This window comes from Natrix helvetica (assembly GCF_964273705.1).
Source record: "Natrix helvetica genome assembly, chromosome: 7".
NCBI classification, from domain to species: Eukaryota; Metazoa; Chordata; class Lepidosauria; order Squamata; family Natricidae; genus Natrix; species Natrix helvetica.
In genome coordinates this window covers 25,199,162-25,224,902 of record NC_138558.1, presented here as the reverse complement: position 1 = coordinate 25,224,902, position 25,741 = coordinate 25,199,162, and the positions used below count along the sequence as shown (strand labels likewise).

The window sequence follows — 25,741 nt, the reverse complement described above, 5'->3', positions numbered from 1 at the left end:
TATAGGACACGGTAATTCCACATATTTTAAAAACATAGTGCTCCTTATCTGGGAGCACTAAGCTTTAAGACTATCTTCAAACCTTCCCCCACCCCCTCCCATCACATTCTTTCTCTCTGTTTCATGTATATGCAGATTAAGAAACTGGTTAGTATAGCTGTTTAGGGGTTGTTGTTGTTTTTTGTCTGTTTAACAACTAACAAGGGTGGCCCTCTTCCTCTAACATAAATAGGATGATTAAATCTCATTATGCACAAGGTTTCATTTGTCTGTAACTTTGATCCTACAAATAAAGGGCTGATAAACATCAGCGGGACATCTAAGGGTCATTTGAAAGAGAATACACAACATACAATGCTCCAAAGCAAATTTGCATATAAGGCAGTTGAAACAAATGCTTCACCTCTTGATATGGTCACCATCAGTCTCCCATTTCAGTTCAGTTGTGATGGGCTTGACCAGGCTACCAAAATACCTCTGAAAAGAGAAGCAATAAAGGTTCATGTTGGAATCTCTATATAGCAATCAGATTTAAATAATCTAATTACATTCAGGAGACCTCTTTTTTAAAAAAGTTTTTTATTACTTAAACATTAAAAATATTGGACACAGTGCGACATTTCTGGCTTAAATGTTTCCATATAGTGATTAGATCTTACAACAATTACATTTTATATCCATTACACAGGTGTGTGTAGTTAGTCAGATTACCTGTCCGTTGAGCCTTTCTTTTATATAATTACTAATCATACAAATGCATATCCAATTCCTACCTATCACACATTCTTAATACCATATTTTTAACTTGTCTGTGTTTTTCTGTCTTTCCCCCCTCATTTCTAACCATCAATACCATTTGTCCCAGATTTCGTGATATTCCATCTCACCCCTGTCTTTGAGCTCTAGTGTCAGTCTGTCCATTTCTGCGCACGTCAGTATATTATTTATTATTTCTTGTTCCGAGGGAGTCTTTTTATTTTTCCATTTTTGTGCAAAAACCAGTCTTGCCACCGTTAAAATATGCAGCATTAAATATAGTCCACCTTTGCCATGTTTTTCTTTTGTGATCCCTAGTAGAAATAATTCTGGCCTCAACTCCATCCATTGATTTAGCATATCTTCCAAATACTTTATCTGGTGCCAAAAAGCCCCAGCTTTCGTGCACTCCCACCACATATGGTAGAAGGTCCCTAGTGCAGCATTACATTTCCAACGTTGTGGCGATAAAGTTTTGTTACTTTTAGCTAATCTTGTGGGTTGGATGTGCCACCTATAGAACATCTTGTATGCATTTTTCAGGTTTCAGGAAACCTCTTGAGGTCATCAGCATTAAGCAGAACAACAACTGTAAACAGTTGATTGCAATTTCTATGCTATCAACATTAGTACTCTCTACAGTATATTAAATATTACAGTAAGAATTTGATTATGATTGAAATGGATGAGTTTCTGTTATCCCAATGGCAGTTCATAAAAAAGATCTTCCTTTTGAATAGATGAAAATGGATATAGTTAAAACATGGTCTTTTTAGGGCTACTCTGAGGCCATAAAACAAGAGACTTTGCATTAAGTGGACTTTTGACAGTGGCTGGAAAGTCACTAGAAGAGATCAGGCGTCAGGAAGCAAAGCAGGTTACTGTTTATCCTGCTGTCATTGTGTCTAGTCAGATAGCTTTCCCACTGGATACGTTTCAATTGCGCTACTATTGTCCCAAATGTCTGCATTCTGTTGGGTAAACAACATTGTTCCAATGAAATAGTACAAGATCTCTGTTTCCTTGAGAGGAGCTGATATTAAATCTCTCTAACAACTGGTTATTTATATGTGTGAATGACCTTTTTCATTGTATCACAGAAAAGGCAAAGTTCTAGAAGCCCCCAAACTTAAGTAATTAACTCATTCTTAAGTCTAAAATTACAGAATAGCATACATTTCTTTATATTTTCCACAAATTAGCTTAGGTTTTCATATCTTCAATAAAATATCCTTCCTTCCTTCTTTCCCTCCTGCCCTCTCTCCCTCCACCTTCCTTCCTTCCTCCCCCCTCCCCCCTCCCTCCTTCCCCTCTCTCCTATAAAATTATTTCTAGTTCAGTTGTCCATCTTCTTTCTATTTATGCTTTCAAATATCAAGCCCATGAATGTATTTATTTTTTTTAAAAATGGGAGATGCAATACAATAGCAGAGTTGGAAGGGACCTTGGAGGTCTTCTAGTCCAACCCCCTGCCTAGGCAGGAAACCCTATACCATTTCAGACAAATGGCTATCCAACATCTTCTTTAAAACTTCCAGTGTTGGGGCATTCACAACTTCTGGAGGCAAACTGTTCGAATGATTAATTGTTCTAACTGTCAGGAAATTTCTCCTCAGTTCTAAGTTGCTTCTCTCCTTGATTAGTTTCCACCCATTGCTTCTTGTTCTACCCTCAGGTGCCTTGGAGAATAGTTTGACTCCCTCTTCTTTGTGGCAACCCCTGAGATATTGGAACACTGCTATCATGTCTCCCCTAGTCCTTCTTTTCATTAAACTAGACATAACCAGTTCCTGCAACTGTTCTTCATATCTTTTAGTCTCCAGTCCCCTAATCATCTTTGCTGCTCTTCTCTGCACTCTTTCTAGAGTTTCCACATCCTCCTCTTTCTCTATTTCTATCATGATCATCAATATCACCCATTTCGGAGAGCCTTTGTAAATTTGTAAATGCAAATTTGAAATGATTTCATACAAACCAATTTATTCTTTGGCCACCTAGTCCTGCTCTGCCCTGGATTAAATCTACATGCAGGCACATAGTTTGAAACGGAAGCAAATTCTCTTTCACCTTTTTCCTGCTGATGAAGAGCTTTCCAAAAGTCTTCAGAATTCAGAAGCTTACATGCTGTTTTGTGACTTTGATGTGGGGTAATATAACTCTTTTTTTTTCATGGGACTTATGGAAGTGATGGTGGTGGGGAGACAACATAAAGCTAATCTTACTTCCTTGCCTTTCACATTCCAAGTATTCGCAATCCACAATTACACAATCATCCATAAGAGAGAAAACCTGGTGGGTTTAGGAGGACTGTCTAGATTGGTATAAGTATCACAAACACTTCTAAAATTTGTTAAATTTGGGACAGGTAGACCTTCTGAGCAGGAACCTTCCAGAAGCATGACACTTTATTTAATTTGTCATATAATATTTAACCATAAGATTAAATTAAAATATATGTAATATAATAAGTTATAATATATAAATTATAATTATACGTTAAATTATAAATTATAAAAACTATAAGATTAAATTGTAATATTTAACCATAAGAAAGGCTGAGCATCAAAGAATTGAAGCCTTTGAACTATGGTGCTGGAGAAGACTCCTGTGAGTCCCTTGGACTGCAAGACAATCAAACCGGTCAGTCCTAGAGGAGATCAACCCTGACTGCTCTTTAGAAGGCCAGATCCTGAAGATGAAACTCAAATACTTTGGCCACCTAAGGAGAAGGAAGGACTCACTGGAGAAGAGCCTAATGCTGGGAACGATTGAGGGCAAAAGAAGAAGGGGAGGACAGAGAATGAGGTGGCTGGATGGAATGAAGTGGCTGAAGCAGTAAGCATGAGCTTAAATGGACTCCAGAGGATGGTAGAGGACAGAAAGGCCTGGAGGAACATTGTCCATGGGGTTGCGATGGGCGGAACACGACTTCACAACTAACAACAAATACATTTCAGAAATGCAGTAGGACTCGTTTTTTTTTTAATGACTCCAGATTCATGAAGTCAGTTCTTCAGCATTACTGCAGAAGGCAAATGAATGTGAGGACGAGAGATTTTTATTGTTGTTTTCATGATATATTCAATTTCACAGGGAACTTTACCTGAAATTTGGGATAGAGTATTGTATCATCTTCAATCATGTGTCCAATATAGGATACTGCTACTACAGCCCTTTGCCATGGTATATATTCTGTCTCATTTATCAGATATTTTGTAAGGTTCAATGCATCAGCATACTTCAGAAGGCCAGCTCTAATGGGGAAATAAAAAGCAAGGAAAATGAAGAAACCTCTTAGGAACTAAATCGGATGGACTATCACTTATTTATTAATTAGTTATTTAGTTATTGTTGCTGTTATCTGTTAGTTGTTATTCTATCCATAAATGAGCACATAACGTTTGATGATCTAATCGTCAGTTTATATAAAACAGATTAAGGGCACTGCAATAAGAATAAAATCACATGTAGCTTGCAGTATGTACTATACATTTTGGTATGTTTGTACGGAGAGCAGCCTCACAAAATTTTAAAGATCTGACCAATAGCATTCCAAATTGCAAATTCAGTAAGTACTGTATTTTTCAGAGTATAAGACGCACCGGAGTATAAGACGCACCAAAGTTTTGAAGAGGCAAATTTTTTAAAAAAGGTTTTTGCACTCTGCAGACCTCCCAAAAACGGCCTCTTTTTTTCAAAAACGGGCCTGTTTTTTTTTTAAAAAAGAGGCATGAATAGCCTTTAGGAGGCTTGTAGGGTGATCCTGGGGAGTGCCCCCCCAAAACGAGCAAAAAATGGCCCATTTTTCGTGAAAACCGCCCCCGTTTTGTCAAAATAAATTGCATGGATAGCCTTTAGGAGGCTTGTCGAGTGCTCCTGGGGGCTGGGGGAGGGGAAATTTAGCAAACAACTGGTCCATTTTTCACTCATTTCTGCCTTCCCCAGCCCTCAGGAGCATTCTCAAAGCCTCCTACAAGCTCTGCACTGCTATTTTGGTGAAGGGGGGGGGTTCGGGAGACAAAAAATGCTGTATTCAGTGTATAAGACGCACCCCAGATTTTCAGCCTCTTTTTTGAGGGAAAAAGGTGCATCTTATATTCCGAAAAATACGATACATACTTTCCAGATTCACTGATTCTAGAACTCATGGAATATCTATATTGCAAAATCCAACGATGAATGATGGCTTCTGTTCTCTCTCTCTCTCAAAAAAGAGTTTCTTGGGAACTAAGTATGACAGTAAGAGAATAAACCTCAAGGAATGAAAGGGCATTTGTAATTACTCTGCAATAAGTTCCTTTGTGTTCACTGGATATTATTGCAAAGTAAATGCGCATAGGATTGCAACCTTAGCAACAAGAAAATGAATTGTAATATATTTGCAGGTGTCCATTCACATATGTTTCTTGAGGTAATATTATGTTAAACAGCTAACTTGTAATATAGCATCAAACAAATTGTATTTCATTCATTTACTTACTTTAATTTAATGACGAGACCTACCTGGCCAATGCAAAGGCATCATCTATAAAACCGGCGCGATCAGCTAGACTAAACCTCTAAAAAGGAAAAAAGAGAGAAGCAATTGACATCAGATGGGTAAAATTAAAATGCAGTGAATAATAATCTCCAAACTGAACCAACGTTTAATTTCAGCAGACTGACCTGATGGTCTTTTATCATAATATCAGCTAAATCACGCCAGACTTGGGGTTCATAATTTACACGATAAAAACCAACATGATCCTTGTTTACTTTCAGGAAAGAATTGGGATCATTGGGTCGTGGAATAGTAATTCCTATGGTGGTATCAACAACAAAAAAAGTAGGGAATAAAGTTATAAATATGTTACAGTAGTATGAAATATGTTTCAAAGGACAAACATTAGGAAAAACCAAAACTGATACAACACTGACTTTATTTAAAAGGACTAGTTTAAAAAAATGCAGACAGGGAGATACCCAGAAAGAATTATTATGGGGAGGAATTTAACATTTTTGCTGACTTCACCATTTCCTTTCCAATAACGGGAAACAAGAGGAAAGAGAAAAATCTTCCACCCTTAGACAATTCTCACCAGGATCTCAGCAAAAGTGAAAAAGCTAAAATTCTCTTGCAATATATCTCATAATTACAAGCACCTGCTTATTCAGCCTCTACAACATTCATTTCACATCTCATCTATCTTGAGTCTCTGGATGTGGGCAACTGATCAACTCAATAGTGGAGATTTATGGGAGTTTCCTCAGAATTAGCAACCACATCTGGATATTGTTTGTCCTCTAACACCTTTTTTTTAGCAGAACTGCAATGCAGTCACCTCCAACCCTACTCCATCGGTACTGTGTAGAGCAAGGGTGTCAAACTTGATTTCATTGAAGGCCACATCAGGGTTCTGATTGACTGGGGGGGAGAGGGGCCAGGGTGGGCGTAGGCAGATCAATGTTATTCATGTCGGGGTGTACCTATGGTGGCCCGAGTGCCAAGGCAGCACCCCCAGGCTCCCCTCCCTCATTATAATCTCCTTCCTTCCTTCCTTCCTTCCTTCCTTCCTCCCTCCCTCCCTCCCTCCTCAAAATCCTTCATTTTCCTTCCATCTTCCTTCTCCTTTCTTCTTCCTTCCCCTCTTTCCTTCTTTTTCCTTCCTTGCTTTCTTTTCATCTTTCCTTCTTTTTCTTTGTCTTTCCTCTTTCCCTTTCTTCTTTCCTGTCCCTTCTTGCATGTTGAATGCAAAAGGGGAAACATTTTTCTGTTTGTTTGGTTTTGATTTTAGTCTGTTTGGTTGGCCCTCTGCTAGCAAAAATGGAGCCTGGGGGGTGGGGGGGTGGGAGGTGTGTGCAGCCCCACTGAGCTCTGTTTTTGCTGGCAGAGGCACTGCAGAGGTCCTTCGCTATTTCCAGGGTGCCCCCTTGGGCCAGATCTAAGTATCCCATGGATCGGATCTGGCCCTCGGGCTTTGAATTTGACACCAATGCTGTACAGCATTCAAACAGTGCTAAGGAAGTGCTTTCTTTAGACTGGGTTCATATAATCTACCAGCCTGCACTAAAGAAGTCTTGGATAGCTATTGTTCTTTATAAGAATTCAGCCTGTGTTTTTTGCACCTTGTACAAGTTGAGCCATCACTGTTTAGGTGTAGAATAGCATGTTAAATATGGCTGGAAAGAAAAGGGCTAAATTTTTATGATTACCATAGTTTAAATAAATTTGACCATGGTGTGCCTGATGTGGTTTATTCTAACAAAGAATAATGACCAGAATGAGTTCACTTTAAGTCAGAAAGTCTGTAATTCATCTACAAATCAATCTGCTGGTACGTCAGTAATTTCCGAGTTTCAGATTTGCCATCTTCGTGGGCAGAAATCAGAGATTATTTTGCAACACCTCCTGCAGAGACCACATTGGACTAAAAATCATATTACGCTTTGAGCACATTCACGCACAGACAGGATGGACTATATTCTATCAGGGGAAGGGGAGGGAAATTCCACCCCTGAACCCAGCAACTCAGTGATGGAGAAACAGGTGTACACCACCTCCCTAGTCTATAAAAAGCATTGACTTGCAATTTTCATATTGCATAGAATGCAAGGAAAGGTTCTCCCTCTTTCGTTGCATCAGAAAGGCATTTGAGTGGATAGAGTTGACCTACCCAATTTAGGGTGTGTGGGTAATTGTTGTTTTTCCACTCTATGACCAAGTAGACATGAAAACAATTGTGCCCTTTTCCCCCCATTCTCAAGAAAAACAAAGTCAGAACCACAGGTAAAATCAAACAGTAAAAGCAGTCATTTTTTTTTTCTAAGTGTCTTTTTGGAGTAAGGTTTTTGAAGCAGCTATAAAGAGATAAATGAATACTATAAGCATGTTGTTATGCCAGCCTGCATTCCTAGCTTGCCAGACTGGGAATACACATTTTTCATGTTAAGCAGAATCAGCAATGGGGGAGGTATTTTTTTCTGTCACTTACGTGCCCCAATTTCTCTCCCTCTGCTATATTTTAGGAGGATTTGAATCCTTAAGAATAAAGAGAGAAAAAGAAGCTGCTTCATCTGAACAGGGAAAAATAGCAGAGAGCAGTTGCAGGAATTGGGTATGGCCAGTCTAGAGAAAAGAAGGGCTAGGATGGACATGAAAGCAGTATTGCAATAGTTGAGGGTCTGTTGTAAAGAAGACTTATTTTCCAAAGCACCAGAGGGCAGGACAAGAAACAATGGATGGAAACTAATCAAGGAGGGAAGCAAGCTGGAATTAAGGAGAAACAGCAAGGAGAATTAATCAGTGGAACAGCTGGCTTTCAGAAATTGTGGGTGATTCATCACTGGAGGTTTTAAGAAGAAACCAGGCAGCTATTTGTCTGAAATCGTATTGAGTCTCCTGCTTCAGCAGGGGGTTGGACTAGAAGACCTCCAAGGTCCCTTTCACTCTATTCTGGTTGATTGACTGACTGAGTGACTGATAATTGTTGTAATCACCAGGAGGCGCTTGTGAGTAGGGCAGGGGTGTCCAAACTTGGGAACTTTAAGACTTGTGGACTTCAACTCCCAGAATTCCCCAGACACCCCTGGAGTAGGGCATGCAAATAATTTCAGACAGACAGCAGACCGAAAAGAAAGGAAAGGGAGAGAGGAAAGGGAAAGGAAGGGAAGGACTTTGCATCAAAATTCAGTTTGTTTCTGCAGAAATAGGTAAAACTTTTACACCGGAAATCTGTCCAAATGTGGATTAGTACATACATTTCCCAGCTATATATTTTGAAGAAAGTTGATGAACGTGATTTTATTTTTCCACGTTAAATTTGGAACAGCGCAAGATTGATCTGAGTACTAAACTAGCCGTTTGTAACAGATCAGCGCCATCTTGTGGTGTCACTGGAACATGCATCATGTTTTGTAACCCCTCCTTCCCCCTCCCCGACATTTAAGCAATTTGGAAGTATCTGTTTTACCAAGCCATCCCTCCCTTTCCCTTTTAAAGAGACAATATGGCATTCATATTTGAAGTATAAATGCGTTTTGTGTTTGATCATTTTATTTTTTAATAAAAACTGCACTGATTAGTGGAACAGCAGTGGAACAGCTTGCCTCCAGAAGTTGTGAATGCCCCAACACTGGAACTCTTTAAGAAGATGTTGGATAGCTATTTGTCTGAAACGGTATAGGGTTTCCTGCCTAGGCAGGGGGTTGGACTAGAAGACCTCCAAGGTCTCTTCCAACTCTACTATTGTATTGTTGTATTGTATGTATCATCATTACATATTATAAAATAGCTAATATTTGGTATATTGTATTGATTACTTCTGTAAGAACAGGCAGTGTAGGACCTATTTGTATCAAAGACCATCATTAAGGGGGAGGGGACAGGCAAGATGCCTCATGGAAGATCAATAGTCACCGTGGCGACTTCCCGAAGCAAGAAATTTGTTGTGTAAATCCAGAGGATTGCAGCCCTTTATCTTATCGGGCCAGACACCATTATACGGTGACTTTTCTCATATAATCTTGTTGCATAAAGAATAATCATTAACAACAAGTAACCCAGTAGCTTAGATCCAAGCCATATAGGATCTTAAGGATTATAAAAAGAGCTCTGTAATCCTTCCATAAATAAATTATTAATCTGTGTAATATTTCTAGCACTATTTGGAGACTGGCATGGCTGCTAAATTCTGTATTCCATATTCAGGAGAGTTGTGCTGTTCTGTATTCACTGAAATTTTCAAACTGCATACATAATACAGACTTCAATAGATCATTAGAACTGCAAAAAAAAAAAAAACAATTTCTACCAAACTGTCTTCCATTGAACACCTGCATAATACTGCATGAGTCAAAAAGAGGGCTGTGAAAATAACTACAGACCCCTCACATCCTGGACGTAAATTGTTTCAACTTCTACCCTCAAAACGACGCTATAGGGAACTGCACACCAGAACAACTAGACACAAGGACAGTTTCCCCCCTGAATGCCATCACTCTGCTAAACAACTAATTCCCACAACACTGTCAAACTATGTACTAAGACTGTATTACTATTATTGTTCTCTTCCTTCCTAGTACCTATCTCTTTCCACTTATGACTATAACCATGTTGCTTGTATCATTAAAATTTATATTGTTTTATTTGTTTCCTAGTATAATTTTATTGCTTATTAGTAATCTATGACTATCACTAAGTGTTGTATCTTATGATTCTTGATCAATGGATTCTATTTTATTTTTCTTTATGTACACTGAGAGCATATGCACCCAAGACAAATTCCTTGTGTGTCCAATCACACTTGGCCAATAAAGAATTCTATTCTATTCTATTCTATTCTATTCTATTCTACTCTATCTACTCTACTCTACTCTATTCTGTCCTATATAAGGCACATGACATTATTAAGAAATGTAAGAAATAGTTAGCTCTACCAAGAATAATAATAGCCAACTGAGGCTACAGGCCAGCATGGACAATGATTATGGTATGACTACCTTCATTATGCCTAAGGTGATTCCCTCCTGTTTTGAGTTTTGGAGTGATTTGGAGTCACCTTAACTGGTTACCCTATGTACTGCAAAGCAATTCATAGAGAGATGGATAGGGTATCTGCCTGCACAGACAGCCATCAGTGATATTTCAAAAACTTTCAATCAAAGATTTGAAAGGCTATAGAGTTGGGACATTGCTACCACCTGAGAAGGAACTGTGAAAAGAAGAATCATTCTTCTTTGGAATTCAAAGTGGTGAATTCTCTTGGCCAACCTTGCTCTTTCAAAAGAAACTCCTATCAAGTTAATGCCCCTTACTCTGATTTTTCTAGGCTTGGAAGCCAAGTTGGATTTGGCCTGGATCTACCTAAATGGAACATCATCAAAGAATTCCACCCTATAGGAGAGACTGGAACTTGAGAAAACAGTTCAGAGGAGGAAAGCAATGTTCAAACCACTTTGGTATTCGCCCTCCATGGATGTGATTCAAAAAAATCTTTACTTTATGGATGGTTACTACCCATTAGGTTTGATTACCTGCTGATTCTGATTTATTGTAGAATATTATATTTGATGTTTTCCCCTCTTCCCACTTCACCGGAATATTCCACTTGTAACTGAAAATTCAGAAAGGAGACATATTTTTAAAAGAATTTTTATAATGAATCATGCCACCATTTTTGAAAGATACTATTAAAACATCTGTGGTTTTGCTGGTTGGAATATTTGCTTCAATATACCCATTTTTTTCACATAACCGTTGCTGCATTCCCACGGTCACATGATCAAAATTTGGACACTTGGCCATTGATTCATATTTATGACAATGGTAATATCCTGGGGTCATGTGATCACCTCTTGCAACCTTCTGCCAACTAAAGCAAAATAAGGAAGCCAGTTTCACTTTACAATCGTGCCACTGACTTAACAACTGTAGTGATTCACTTAACAACTGTGGCCAGAAAAGTCATAAATGGGGCAAAAGTCACCTAACAACTATCTTGCTTAGCAACATAAAGTTTGGGCTCAATTGTGATTGTAAGTCGAGGACTACCTGTAGCTCAGCTGTAGAAATTAGCAACAGTTCCAACAATGTAGGCTGCCTTTACTGTGCTAACCTGTCTGCCCATCAAATTTAGTTTTACTTAAACTTACTTGGCCGCTGCTTTCCTTTAGAGCAGGGGTGTCCAAACTTGGGAACTTTAAGACTTGTGGACTTCAACTCCCAGAATCCTGGGAGTTGAAGTCCACAAGTCTTAAAGTTCCTAAGTTTGGGCACCCCTGCTTTAGAGGCCTTTTGAATGCAAACATATACTCTGTCAGTGAGGAATCAATGAATCTCTAGCAAAGCAATGACTAATCAAGCTATTGAAATTAATTGATCAATAGCAATAGCACTTAGACTTATATACAATTTCACCATGGCTATGGAGATTCTCAGACATCCAGGTCATGGTTGTCCCATAGGTGCTTTTTCAAGGCGCAACTGGACTTTCTGGTTTTTCTTTGAAGACATTTCATTTCTCATCCAAGAATTTTCTTCAGCTTTGTTCCAGAGCTGAAGAAGCTTCTTGGATGGGAAGAGAAACATCTTCAAAGAAAAACCAGAAAGTCCAGTTGCTTCTTGAAAAAGTACCTTTGGGACTCTTCACAGTGCTTTTACAGCCCTATCTAAGCGGTTTACAGAGTCAGCATATTGCTCCCAACAATCTGGGTCCTCATTTTACCGACCTTGGAAGGATGGAAGGCTGAGTCAACCTTGAGCCTGGTGAGATTCGAACTGCCAAACTGCCGTCAGCAGTCAGTCAGCAGAAGTAGGCTGCAGTACTGCATTTAACCACTGCGCCACCACGGTACAATTTCACTGATTGTAGAATCATGGTTGATTTGGGAGAAAAATAGTGCGATTAACTAAGGCAAAGATTGGCAATTTGTTCTGAAAATGCTGGGCTCCAAATTCCATTAATTCCAGTTACCAGTTGGCATAAAAATGGAAATTACACCACAACTACGTCAGAAAGTTCATAGGTTCTCCAGTCCTAAAATAAAAGTCAACTAAACTATTTTATTACAATATCAATTATCTATGTTGAGAAGAACTTGGTAAAGACCATTGAGAAAACAAACTTCCCCAGTCTAGCAATATCATATCAAACTGTTAGACAGAAGATACCTAAATGGAGAAGATGGCTTGGAAGGATCTGCTTTGGGATCCAATAGAAAACGTTGCTGTGTAACTGTTGAGCTTGAATTGACTTTCAGCACAGGATAACCCATCTGCCTGGTCCATGTGTCCATCACTTCTTTGACAGGTTTTCCACTTACCTAAAAACAACAATAGATGATCATGCTGGGAGAGTGTTCAACATCAAAAATAGAGATGGTATCAATTGTCCAGGAGGTGTTTGAGCAGTTCGTTTATTTGCGACAGATATTAAATTGTAGCTGGAGTTTTGGTGGCACATCTTGTGCTAATGCACTTTTTCTTTTCTTTTGATTGGTTTCTCAGAGCCCTTTTAAGATAATCATTTGGTCCGCCAATCAAACTTTGTATTTGGTTAGTACGCCAGCCTAATGGGTACAACATAATTGAGGCTCAATCTTTGGTACTTTTTCTTTGAGTCTTGCTTGGCTACTTCAGTTTGTTTACTTTACAATTCTAGCCAGCAAATTTTGGCAGTTGGAAGATAAGTACACACACAAAAAGCTGCAAATTGCTATTAGCCACAAATTTCTATTAGCATACCATTAATTCATAGTTCTTTAATTCATTGGTGCTCTCCGTGTCTTTTCCTAATTGTGTCATCACAACAACATGAAAAGCATGATTAATGCTAAATTATTATTTCTTCTCTGATGCATGCTAAGATGGTATTAGTGAAAAGTATGAACTTACTGGAGAGAAAGAGAACATACCTCTTCCATTGCTTTCCAGAAATCTTCTGTTCTTGCATTTTTAAATTCATGGTCTGTTAGGTATTTCTGTGGGGGGAAAGAAAGTTATTACATGGGGTTGCAAATTCTGAACTTTAGCATTTGCCATAACATTTCTAACAAGTTATATTGATTGTTATTAGAACATCTTTCTTTAACTTGTCATCCTCCAGATCACTTTTGATCATGGTACATGGCTTAGTGAAGTGGACCAACTCTATCCAATACACAGATAAAGCATGTCACGGAGGCAGGCAAACAAGTAGCTAGTGCTCAATTGTTTTCTAAACAATCCCAGTTGTGATTTTAAAGCTTCAGGGCAATTCATCATATCCCACTAAACACCCAGAGGGATGCAAGTTTCCACTATGATATATAGCATATGCAGTAGTGGGATTCAAATAATTTAACAACTGGTTCTCTGCTCTAAGTAGGTGGGGCTTGGTGGTCATGTGACTGGGTGGGCGTGGCCAACTCAATGTCACTCACATTGACGGGCGCTTCGCCTTAGCTGTTACAATGTAATAATGGTTAACCGAAGAGGCGGTTTCTATAAGCGGGGAAATAAAGATTAGACTAGAAACAACACCAGAATGTTTCCCTCCTGCCTTCCTTACAGGATTAGCCCTGTAAAGTGGAAAAAAGCCAAAATGAGATTTCTTCCAACAATCGGTTCTCTGAACTGCTAAGAAAGTTAATAACTGGTTTTCCCAAATAGGTGCAAACTGGCTGAATCCCACCACTGAGGATATAGGTGTGAAATGCTGAGGTTTTAAAAATCCAGTTTTTAAAAATAAATAATTTTTAATTATTTGTTAAGGAAGAAGAAATAAAAAATTTATGTCTATACTTTTTTTCCCCAAGGTGAACAAAAACAACAACAACCCTGAATTTTAAAAATACCCTTGATTTAAACCTAGTTAGAAATGTTACTTTTGTTGACCTTAATTATTTCGCCAAGTGAAAGCTATTTAGGTAAAATGGGATTACGCTCATACTACTCTGCTTCAACTCTATTTCAATTATTCAAGAACACACATCTTAAAATAAGTCCCTCATCCATTAAACAAGACAGGAATTTATAATCTAAGCACACTGCGTAAGTTTCAGTAAACAAACAACCGAAAAAAGGGGAGAAAAAGAACACAGCTAGAATTCTCTCTCGTTCTTTCTCAGCTCTTTGCCCTAATCTACAGCCCAATACATTTGTCAGGCTAAAAACTGCTGACTCTCAATGTCACTGCTGGATAAAGAATAGATTTGTCCTTTCAAAAGCATTCAAGCTTGCTTTCAGGGACCAACGAGCCGATGCGGCAGACATGCAAGATTTGGAGTGTGGATTTTATTGTCAGGGAACAGCTGTGTTTTTGCTGAATTGTCTTTTAAGTGTTCTCTGCCTCCTCTCTACACACAACACCCTAACCCAGCACTTTTGTTTCAAACTTATTTTTTTTCCCCCTTCTTGTTAAATTTCTACCTGAAGTCAGCTTTTAAACAAAAGAGGTGAGCTTGACAAGAACTGTCCGTGAGGATAACGTCTGCTGAATGGGATGCTCTTTATGGATGCACCATGCCTGGTTTACTAAAAAAATGGATAGGTTGATTAAAGGTACATATTTCATCCGTTTTTATCCACAGGGCCACAAGCAAAAAGTGGCAAAGAAGATTCTACAGCTGCAGATAGTCCTCGCCTTCAGGGGCGGGCTTCAAAAATTTTAGTAAAGGGTTCTCTGTCTGGTTGCTGGGTGGGTGTGGCCATAGTGGGCATGGCCCAATCAGCCTCCTGCACTACGGCAGGGGCGAGGGTTGCCCTCCCAAGGCTCCGGAGGCTTTTCTCGAACTTCCAGAAAGATGAAAACGGCTTCCCCAGGCTCTAGAGGCCCAAACTTCTGATAGGCCCATTTTTTGCCCTTCCCGAGCCTCCTTGCGTGCCCCCAGCAGCCCACCTCTGCTCGCCTAACAACAATTTGTCTAGGACAGGAGTGTCCAAACTTGGGAACTTTAAGACTTGTGGACTTTAACTCCCAGAATTCCCCAGCCAGCATGGCTGGCTGGGGAATTCTGGAAGTTGAAGTCCACAAGTCTTAAAGTTCCCAAGTTTGGACACCTCTGGTCTAGGAACTGCTCAAAGTTACAACACTACTGAAAAAAGTGACTTAGGACCATTTTTTTTTTTTTTTTTTTTTGCATTTACAACCATTGCATGATCAAAATTCAGACGCATGGCAACTGGTTCATATTTATGACCGGTTGCATTGTCCCGGGGTGTGTGTGTGTCTCATGCGATCCCCTTTTGCGACCTTCTGACAAGCAAAGTTAATGGCGAAGCCAGATTCACTTAACAACTGAGTTGCTAGCTTAACAGCTGCAGTGATCCACTTAACAACTGTGGCAAACAAAGGCAGTAAAATGGGGCAAAACTCACTTAGCAACCGAAATTTTGGACTCAATTGTGGTCGTAAGTCGCGGACTACCTCTATTTCTCCTTCAGATTAATAACCGAGTGCAAGAAAATCAGTAGAACCTTCCTCTTTCCTTGTCTATGGAGATTCTCAATCATCCAAGTTGTAGTTGTCCCAGATGTGCTTTTTTTTTAATGGCAACTGGACTTTCTTGGGCTTTGAAAACATTTCACTTCTCACATCCAAGATGTTTATTCAGTTCTTCTATGTTCGATTCTAAGCCAATAAAAGTCCAGAGGTCTTTTGAAAAAATGAACCTTTGGGACAAGTTTCTCTTCACTTTGTGGGGGTGGATGGAGGACATGGCTACTCCAATGTCTCCACAGAGACATGAAGAACATTGTATTGTAGAAAGTTAGCACCAACCCTTCTCCTAGAAAAATGAAATATTCTTGGAAATATGAAAAAAGGCAGAATGTTTCCCCTAAAAGAGAAATAGAAATCTTAAGGGACACAGAAACGCAGCCTCAGCAGATATTTTGGTGCCGGCTTATCTACAAGACAAAAGACCTTCAGCTCCAGAGTGATAGGATTAGCCCTCACTCAAGATCCAAACCAGACAATGCCATTAAGCCATAATAGGACTTGCCCAAAGCCCTTTCATTTCATCACCCAGCAAGATTCAACCAAGATTCAAAACCCAAGAGAGGGTATAAATCTCTCTCTCTCTCTCTCTCTCTCTCTCTCTCTCTCTCTCTCTCTCTCACACACACACACACACACACACACACACACACACACACACACAACCATGGGCTCAATTGCCCAGGACTTCAAATCCATGTGGTCCTGTCCACCATTAAAACATCTTTCCAATCAGCCTCCATGTTTCCAGTGTCTTTCTCCCCACTTGGAACTGAACCCAGAAGGACATTTCTTCCAACAGTTAGACTTGATAAGACACTATCTTGGTTGTGCTGTTATTGAAAGTTGCAACAGCTGTGCTGTGAATGGTCATGGCTGACATTGAAAGTTATACATCAAAAGTATATATTTCCCTTTGTCAGAGCTCGTATGGTTTAGTGGATAAGATGATAGAGAAGAAATAGTAAAAAAATTTCACCCACAGAAGCTCATCAACAATTTTGGGTTAGCCACTGTTCCTCAGCCTAACCTATCTCAAAAGGTGTGGAGGATGTGGTGGGGAAAACTGGAGCAGTTGGATTTCTTCCGATGGAAATCAACCATGGACACAGTTTCTAAGAATGTGTTCATAGCAGCAACGTGGAAGTTGAAGTGAAGATGAAAATTTTGTATCTATGTACATATACAATGAGGAAGTTTCAGAAAGTTCCTTCCTTAAGTGTGCATGTGTGTGTGTGTGTGTGTGTGTGTGTGTGTGTGTGTAGTTGTATAATTGTAGTTATAGTTGTAGTTGTTACATGTACCCCAGAAGTCGTCTCTTGATTTGATACCTTGGAAGTAAATCATATTTTTCTTGGCTCTTCCTACATATTCGAATGTTCTGCATTAGACCAATAGATGGCACTGTTTGTCACACTCAGCACTTCGATGCTTTCATATAATTTATTCCTAGCTTGCATCAGAAGTACAGATCAAATATGCTACCCAATTGCATCTTGATCAAGTGCAGAAGGTAGAGAGCTGCTTGCACAATCATTATTTCTCAACCAGCAATTATGAGCAATATTATTATAGGCTCTGAAACCTTAACTGCTTTCATCTCAGTTCTAGCTCTACTTAATAGGTGCCTTTTTATAAGGTAGGCAGCATGTAGGACCATGATGTGTGTTCTTCCTTTTAAACAAAGTTTTTATTCGGGAAAAGACCCGAATACAACAAGACCAACACATATATTTACACAAACCTCAAAATGTTTTTTTGAGATAAAGATGAACAGAGACCTCAGGGTGGAAACATGGCAGACTATCATATGTCTATGAACAGTGGGGATAATGCAGAGACAGAGACTGACAGCTGGATAAAATACCTGACCTAATGAACCATATTTTGAGAGTATAAGACGCACCAGAGTATAAGACATAGCAAGGTTTTGAAGAGGAAAATTTAAAAAAAGTTTTTTGCACTCTGCAAACCTCCCCCAAATGACCAGTTTTTTGCAAAAATGGGCCCCGTTTTTTCCCCACACAAAAAGGGCATGAATAGCCCTTAGGGGGCTTGTAGAGTGTTCTTGGGGGGGGGGTCAAAAACAAGCAAAAATGGGCTGTTTTTTTTGTGGAAACGGGGCCATTTTTTGTCCAAAAAAGGGCATGGATAGCCTTTAGGAACCTTATAGAGTGCTGTTGAGTGCTGCCAGGGGCTGGGGGGGGCAAAAAACGGACCTTTTCCCCCTCATTTCTGCCCTCTTCGGCCCCCAGGAGCTCTGAAAGCTTTCTAAAAGCTATGCACGGCCATTTTGGTGAAGGGGCGGAGTTTCAGGAGGCAAAAAATGCTGTATTCAGTATATAAGACACACCCAGATTTTCAGCCTCTTTTTTGAGGGAAAAAGTTGCGTCCTCTATTCTGAAAAATACGGTAGTTTCTTTAGAGAAAGAAAACTCATGAGATTGCTCACATGTGTTCTGGGGACGGGGCAGGCCTTCAAGAGGAAGTCCACAGAGTACAGAGGGACCCTGAGTGCAGGGGTGGAATTAAGCCAGTTTGGATTGGTTAGGGCAAACCGGAAGCTAGTTTTACATCTGGTTTGCCGAACCAGTAGTTGCAAAGGCTGGTTGGCCCCGCCCACCCCCTCCCCTCCCAGAAGTCTCCACAAGGCCTGATTGGAATGCCAGGTAAATATAGGGCCCGCACAGAGGGTCTGGGAGGGCGAAAAACAGCTTTCAAGGAAGTTCTGGAAGTCCGGCCTCCGGAGTCTCTCCCTGAGTCTCGAGGGAAGCCTCTGGAGGCTGGGAAGGATGAAAACGCCCCCCCACCCCCGCCATGGTGCAAGAGGCTGAGTAGGCCACACCCACCATGGCCACGCCCACCTAACAACCAGGCGAAGAACCATTTGCTAAATTTTTTTGAATCTCACCCTTGCCTGAGGGTGACCTGTGAATAGAGTACCAGGAGCCACAGAAGAAGACACCATTTTCACAGCCATGCAGGAAGTATGTTAAAATGGCATTGGGTCTGCTTGATCCAATTCCTAAAGCATGTTTAAATGGAACATATTTAAAGTGTAACAAGCATCCAAAAGTTATCTGGGTTAATGTATTTTCAATCTGGGACAGATTAAATAAGAAGAAGGAAGCAATTACAATGATTTAAAAAGAATTGAATGCAAAAAGCTTACTGAGATTTTGGAATAAGGAAGTTAAACAATGGACTAAAGTTTGGAATATCACCTCATATAAAGTATTTAAAAGACATATTTGAATTAAATAATCAGATATGTCCATAGGAAAGAAGAACATTTCAATTTGTGAAGGAAACTGATTGGTTGACTGTGCTAAACAAAGAGACCAGTGGAAAAAGAAGGGAACCATGAAGTTTTTAGAAGACCATATGATGGCAGAAGTATGAAGTGCTGAAAGGGACTAAAACATTGTTGCCCAAGGCTGCTTTGAGTGAAGAGGAATTGACTTGTGCTGCATATAATATAGTTAATGTATATAACTCACATAATAATGTTAGATATTTACAGTCTTGTGGGGGCACATTTTATCTATCTACATCTACATCTATCTATCTATCTATCTATCTATCTATCTATCTATCCATCCATCCATCTATCCATCCATCTATCCATCCAATCATCCATCCATCCATCCATCCATCCATCCATCCATCCATCCATCCATCCATCCATCCATCCATCCATCCATCCATCCATACATACATATATATATATATATATATATATATATATATATAAATGGGTGTATGTGTGTGTGTGTGAGAGACAGAGAAAGTGGGTGAGAGTGTGTGTGTGTGTGTGTGTGTGTGTGTGTGTGTGTGTGTGTGTGTGTTCCAGTATAACTCTGGAATGCCTCAAACAATTTCAACCAAATGTGGTACACAGATGACTTACTCTCTGGGAAAAAAATACTGTGGGAGTAAGAAATCCCTAACACCCTGTTGTGCCTTAAAATGGCTTCTACTGTACAGTGCAGTGGAGTACCATGGTAAAGGCTTCACAGTACTCCACAAGGGGGCTCTCCCTGGTAAGAGAGAAAATCCAACATTAGAAATTATGACATTTTCAACAAGGCTTTCATTATTATTGAGGACAAATATATGGCCATGATCAATAAAACATTACTGCAACTCGGCCTGCCGGCACCACTACAGGACCGACAAGATGTACTTCACACAGATTATATATGAGAAAAGAACTACAATGTCGAACACCTTAGTGCAGATATCGTGGACAGAAGCCACTTCTAAGTCAAGATCAGAAAAAAGCATACCAAATGATCATAGATCAGCTAGCAAAAGATCATTTTACTTGACACTTCTGGGAGCACAAGGAAAACATTTTTAACTAATTTAATTCTGACCAAAATCAGGGTTCAGGGAGAAGTTGCTCTTATCACCTCTTCAGGAATTGTGGCAATGTTAATGGAAGGAGGGAAGACATTGCAAATAAAATCATTATTTAAAAAAAGAATTCAGGGTCCTTTAAACCAAACTCAAGTGAAAGACACTAGGTTAGAGAAGATTGTCCTAACCCCGAATTCACACACACTCCTCGAAGTCTGTTAATTCACAACTAAAATCCAATAATCTTTTCCCCAGAAAAATATATACAGTCTCAAATGATTAATCATTTGGGGTTTAATTTCATCAGAAAGTATACCTGACATCCAGCTCTGAAGTGTTCTGGTGAGATCCAATCTTCAAGCATTCTGAGAATTGATGCTCCCTAGATAGACAGAGATTTGATAATATTGATAAAGAGTACTTCATATACCAATTTGTACTCGTGGTGTTCAAAAAGTAAACAAACTGTTCCAGCTTGCCTTAATAAGACACACTGATAATGTATACTCTCCCTATTTCTGTGCAATCCAGAAATACAATCATAGTACGAATTATTCTTTATATTGTAGTAAACTCCTTATAACCGAGAATTAGCAAAACTAATAAACATTGCCTACCCATTTGTTGAAATCTTGTCTTTACATAAGCAGATATCATATAAAACTATTCAGTCCCAAATTACTGAACTCAAGCTCTTGTTGGATTTTTGTGGCTTCACGTTGATTTTTTTCTTCTTCTACATTTTGGGGGATATTGATAAAAACCAACATATCTAAAAATTCTGGTCTGTTGAAGATTTCCACAGTTGTGCATATTAATACTCTGAGGAAGATCACATCAACTTGGACTTCAGTTCTAAGGAGAACATTTTAATACAAATCTCACTGACGGACAGAATTATTATAACCAAATGAGCATATCCCTGTGTACAGATTAATGACTTCTCTTTCATTGGTACAATAATCTTTCAAGCCATCCACAAGTTCCCTGACTTTCAACATTTCAATCAAACCTCAGATAAGGTGAGGAACATACTTCTATGGAACTTTAGAAGTTTGGGAAATGGAGATAGGCAAGGAAACTTCAGGATCAAAGAAGGAACAGAAAATAACAGAAGTACCCTTCTTGATACCCCACAACCATTCAATAAGCACAGGTGCCACAAAAAGAAACTAGATACTCCTATCTCTTTCTAACTAAACGCTCCTACCTCTTTCCTAGTACCTATCTCTTTCCACTTATGACTATAACCATGTTGCTTGTATCTTTAAAATTTATATTGTTTTATTTGTTTCCTTGTATAATTTGGCTCCTTATTAGTAACCTATGACTATCACTAAGTGTTGCATCTTATGATTCTTGATGAATGTATTCTATTTTATTTTTCTTTATGTACAATACAATACAATAGTAGAGTTGGAAGGGACCTTGGAGGTCTTCTAGTCCAACCCCCTGCCTAGGCAGGAAACCCTGTACCGTTTCAGACAGATGGCTATCCAACATCTTCTTAAAGACTTCCAGTGTCGGGGCATTCACAACTTCTGGAGGCAATTTCTGTTCCACTGATTAATTGTTCTAACTGTCAGGAAGTTTCTCCTCAGTTCTAAGTTGCTTCTCTCCTTGATTAGTTTCCACCCATTGCTTCTTGTTCTACCCTCAGGTGCCTTGGAGAATACTTTGACTCCCTCTTCTTTGTGGCAACCCCTGAGATATTGGAAGACTGCTATCATGTCTTCCCTAGTCCTTCTTTCTCTTAAGCTAAACATACCCAGTTCCTGCAACCGTTCTTCATATGTTTTACTCTCCAGTCCCCTAATCATCTTTGTTGCTCTTCTCTGCACTCTCTCCAGAGTCTCCACATCTTTTCTACATCGTGGCGACCAGAACTGAATGCAGTATACAGAGACCAGAACTGAATGCATGTATACTGAGGGTATATGCACCAAAGATGAATTCCTTGTGTTTCCAATCACACTTGGTCAATAAAGAATTCAATTCTATTCTATTCTGTTCTGTTCTAAAGAACAAGGACAGAAAGATACAGAAAACAGAAACAGGAAAAAAACATCTGGAAAACTGAAGATTTATCATCACCAAATGAAGATATCATCTGATAAATATGAGACATCCCCATTTGGCATGCCCATTCATGTCATTTGTGCCAACTTACATATTTCTTACGGTCAGTGGCTTTGTTTCCCCATTCCCATTCCAACTTGAAGCAATCCAGTGAGAAAAATGTCAGAGTTCAGTAGCAAATATATGCTTTGCATACTGATGGTTCCAAGTTCAATCACTGGCACTGCTAAGTTGGAGAGTCTGGAGATCTGTTCATAATCAACCTAGACAACATTGACAGAAGTAGAGTAACACTCTGATTTGATACAAGACATCTTCCTCATTTATAAACAGATTGCAAGCAAACTTTGCTTGCCACAATTCAATCCAGACGTGTGATTTTAGCCTTGGTCCAGCAAACACACTTGGTGATTCATGCCTGGTCATGAGTAAATCTTATATGATTTGGACCACAACAATTCCCCTGTGCAAGGAAAAGTGAAGGCTGTATCACATAAATTTCATACCTGAGAATCCCATTATCAGTTGTACATTTCAGACCATTTCTTTCTTTTCTTTTCATACCTTGACTATGAAAGTCCTAAATACACATTCCAGAGGCTGACTATAAAAGTGAAAACCCATTTAAATAGCCACTTTCCCTGAATTATATAAGCCAGTAGTGATCGGAACACATGGCTATTGCAAAGAGACAAGGCCATTTTCATCTAAGTATCATTCATTGTTGATACAATGTAGAGCAGGGGAGTCAAACCCGCATTGTCACACATCGTGATGTGACATATCGTGACTTTTTCCCCTTTGCTAAACTGGGCGCATGGGTGTGGCCAGCGTGTGACACATCCAGGCCACGAATTTGACAGCCCTGCTATAGAGAGACCCAGAGAGTACACTATAAAAACTATCAACTGGTAGGAACAATATCCACAAAGATAATGATTAATTTACCTAACCTTTGCCATTTCCTGTGTGTCACTTCATATAATTTGTATTGACGTGGGCAGCTGTACTCTTGCAAACCACTAAGTGGTGAAAATTATAGTGCAGTGTATGACGATTATCTAATTATCGCCCCAAACACTCTCTATATAGTTACAATGGCACTGAAAAAAGTGAGTTACAATTCAAGTGAGTACTTGAATTTACAATTGTCACGTTATCCACATGGTCATGCGATCAAAATTTGGGCCAGAAATTCTGGTCCCAATTGGTTGGGTTGCAAGTTGTGGACTACTTGCTGTATTCTGTTCCTCTGCTAGTCAAGGAAACCAAGTTCTCCATCTTTCCTGCCCCTGAACTGTAACACCACAAAGGGCAGATATACTGGACACATATAACAGAAGTGTAAAATATACATATCCCACAACATTCATCTCATGTCCCCCCCCCCCCCCCAAGATCAAAAAAATCAGCTCAAACACTAAATATGTAAATATTTCTTTTGTCCCAGTTATGTGGGGAAACTTAAGCTCTTACTTTGCTGTAGGATATGCCATCAAACACAGAAGTTATTTCATCAGGAGAAGACACATTCATGGTAATAGGGTGAGATGAAACCAAAGAATCATCCTTCAGCACTGGGAGTAGGTCATCAATTAAAATTTGGTCCAGCTGTGGAGAAAAAAAAAGAGTTGGTGGGAAAAGTTATTATTCCCCAAAATGATTTACTTAATTAGCTAAAAGCAGGCTAAGACATGATAAACAATGAGCATAACTAAAATCATGCCACAAGTCAATCTCACCTATCATCGAGGAGGAGCTTCCAGCGATGGCGGTCGCCTGTTTGAGCTCCTAGCTTACCGGGACTTACCGGGGAGCGCCCAACAGGGGTAGGAGGTTGCCGCCGGTCCCCATGGCATCGGGGGGCTGAGATTCGGATAGCCCGACCACCCTGGCGTGTTTGGGGCTTGTTTTAGCCCACCAGGGGTGGTCGGAGAAGCTTGGAGGCAAAAGGAGCGGAGCGGAGCTCAGAAGCCGAGGAAGGAAGCCGCGAGGCAATGGCGGCGGCGGCGCATCGCAGCTGCGCAGCGCGGCGCGAAGTTTGAAAGAGTTTGAAAGAGCTTGAAAGAGGAAAGGGGAAAAGGCAAGCCAGCGGCACCAGAGAGGACGGGGAGGCAATGGAAGTTCGGGAGCCGCCTTACAATGCTAAAGGACACCAGAGGACACCGAATGGTGAGCAGAATGGGGAGGCAGCAGGGAACGGCACTGGGAGATGGCTGTGGTATTGGGTGTGTGGAAAGAACCGCAGCCAGGGACTCCCCCATAACAGCTGGCCGTATCCTGGCTGCTCCCATGCTCCCGGGAACTTGCTCTGGTGTCTTGATAATCTTGGAAGCGTTTCCCCAAACTGCTGCGAATGTTAAGAGAACTGAGAACTGAGACGCCAGATGGGGGGGTCAAGGTGAGGATGTTGGAAACCAGTAAGAAGAAGAAGAAGACCTTAAATAATGGTTGGGATGGCCTGGAACCTTAGAGGTCACTGGAGACCCGTGTTAGGGCCATGGATGAGCCTAACTGACTACCCAGACCAGACTAACTGACTGCCCAGACCAGACTAAGACTAAGAACAGCTGGGCTTAAAAAGGCCACCTCCCATTCACTAAGGAACTCACATCTGTAACATCTGTAACTACATCTACTTTTAACCACCTTGGACTGTCCCCCATTTGCTCCACTTTGGGAATATTTGAACATTTCCCCCCCGCCCTCTTTCCAAGTACTATCTGGATACTAAAGCCTCCAGCTTTAGTATCCCATTAAGACCTTGGCCCTCCGGCTATTGACTTTTACTACCTGCACCCTTACCCAATTGGGCTTTAATATTCTATCAATTTATTCAAGGTTAGACCTGCTCCGCCTGCGGGAGGCCCCTCTCTCGCAGGTATGGCCCTTGGCTCTTACAAGGGCCTGCCTTGATGACGGGTTTGTGAACCCCGAGAGGTGGAAGAAACGGAAGCTGAGGGGATTTTTAGTCAAATGTTTTACATTGTTTTTAGGGGGTTCCAGGGAGGGGGGGTGGGTGGGTCAGACCAGGAGCGATGTGAGAGCCGGGCCTCCAGGTGTGGTCGCGAACAGAAGGGGCGGAAGGGAGGAGGAGGGGGAGGACACCATTCCTATACAGGGCTCTTTAATTCCAACGGTCGCAGGGAGGGGCAGATACGAGGACAGCTTAAGAACCTACAGTCGGTTGGGAGACCGTGGTTGCTGGTTACACCCGGTCGCTTGTACCAACCCCCGCGTTCTAGGTGGTCAAGAGTTACAGACCCAAGGCCTGAGGCTGCTGTTATGCAATGCGAGGTCCGTTGTTCACAAGGCCCCCCTCATTCACGATCTAATTTTAGAGGGGGAGCCGGACCTTGCGGGAATAACGGAGACCTGGTTGGGCCACGAGGGAGGTCTTCCCCTCGTCGAAATGTGCCCACCAGGCTACCGAGCATTTCACCAGCCCCGGGCCCAGGGAAGGGGCGGTGGGGTGGCAGCAATTATTCGGGAGGACTTAGAGCCGAGGGAGTCTACTGTGCCACAGACGTCCGGATGTGAATCCCTTGTTGTGAAATGGGGGCCTGGGAGACAGTTGGGCCTGCTGATAG

At 40.5% G+C, this 25,741-nt stretch overlaps 1 protein-coding gene across 1 annotated transcript in view; it reads right to left on the bottom strand.

The window, feature by feature from the left end:
- The window catches only part of ENPEP (glutamyl aminopeptidase), a 61,093-nt gene that overhangs the window by 11,334 nt on the left and 24,018 nt on the right, over window positions 1-25,741 (bottom strand). The window contains exons 7-15 of the mRNA XM_081959562.1: window positions 23,628-23,762; window positions 20,389-20,454; window positions 13,147-13,212; window positions 12,404-12,555; window positions 10,768-10,847; window positions 5,422-5,555; window positions 5,260-5,315; window positions 3,860-4,010; window positions 404-477 (exon numbers count right to left, since the gene is read on the bottom strand). Of these exons, the coding sequence (XP_081815688.1) occupies window positions 404-477; window positions 3,860-4,010; window positions 5,260-5,315; window positions 5,422-5,555; window positions 10,768-10,847; window positions 12,404-12,555; window positions 13,147-13,212; window positions 20,389-20,454; window positions 23,628-23,762 (914 nt within the window). The remainder of the gene's footprint in view (window positions 1-403; window positions 478-3,859; window positions 4,011-5,259; window positions 5,316-5,421; window positions 5,556-10,767; window positions 10,848-12,403; window positions 12,556-13,146; window positions 13,213-20,388; window positions 20,455-23,627; window positions 23,763-25,741) is intronic.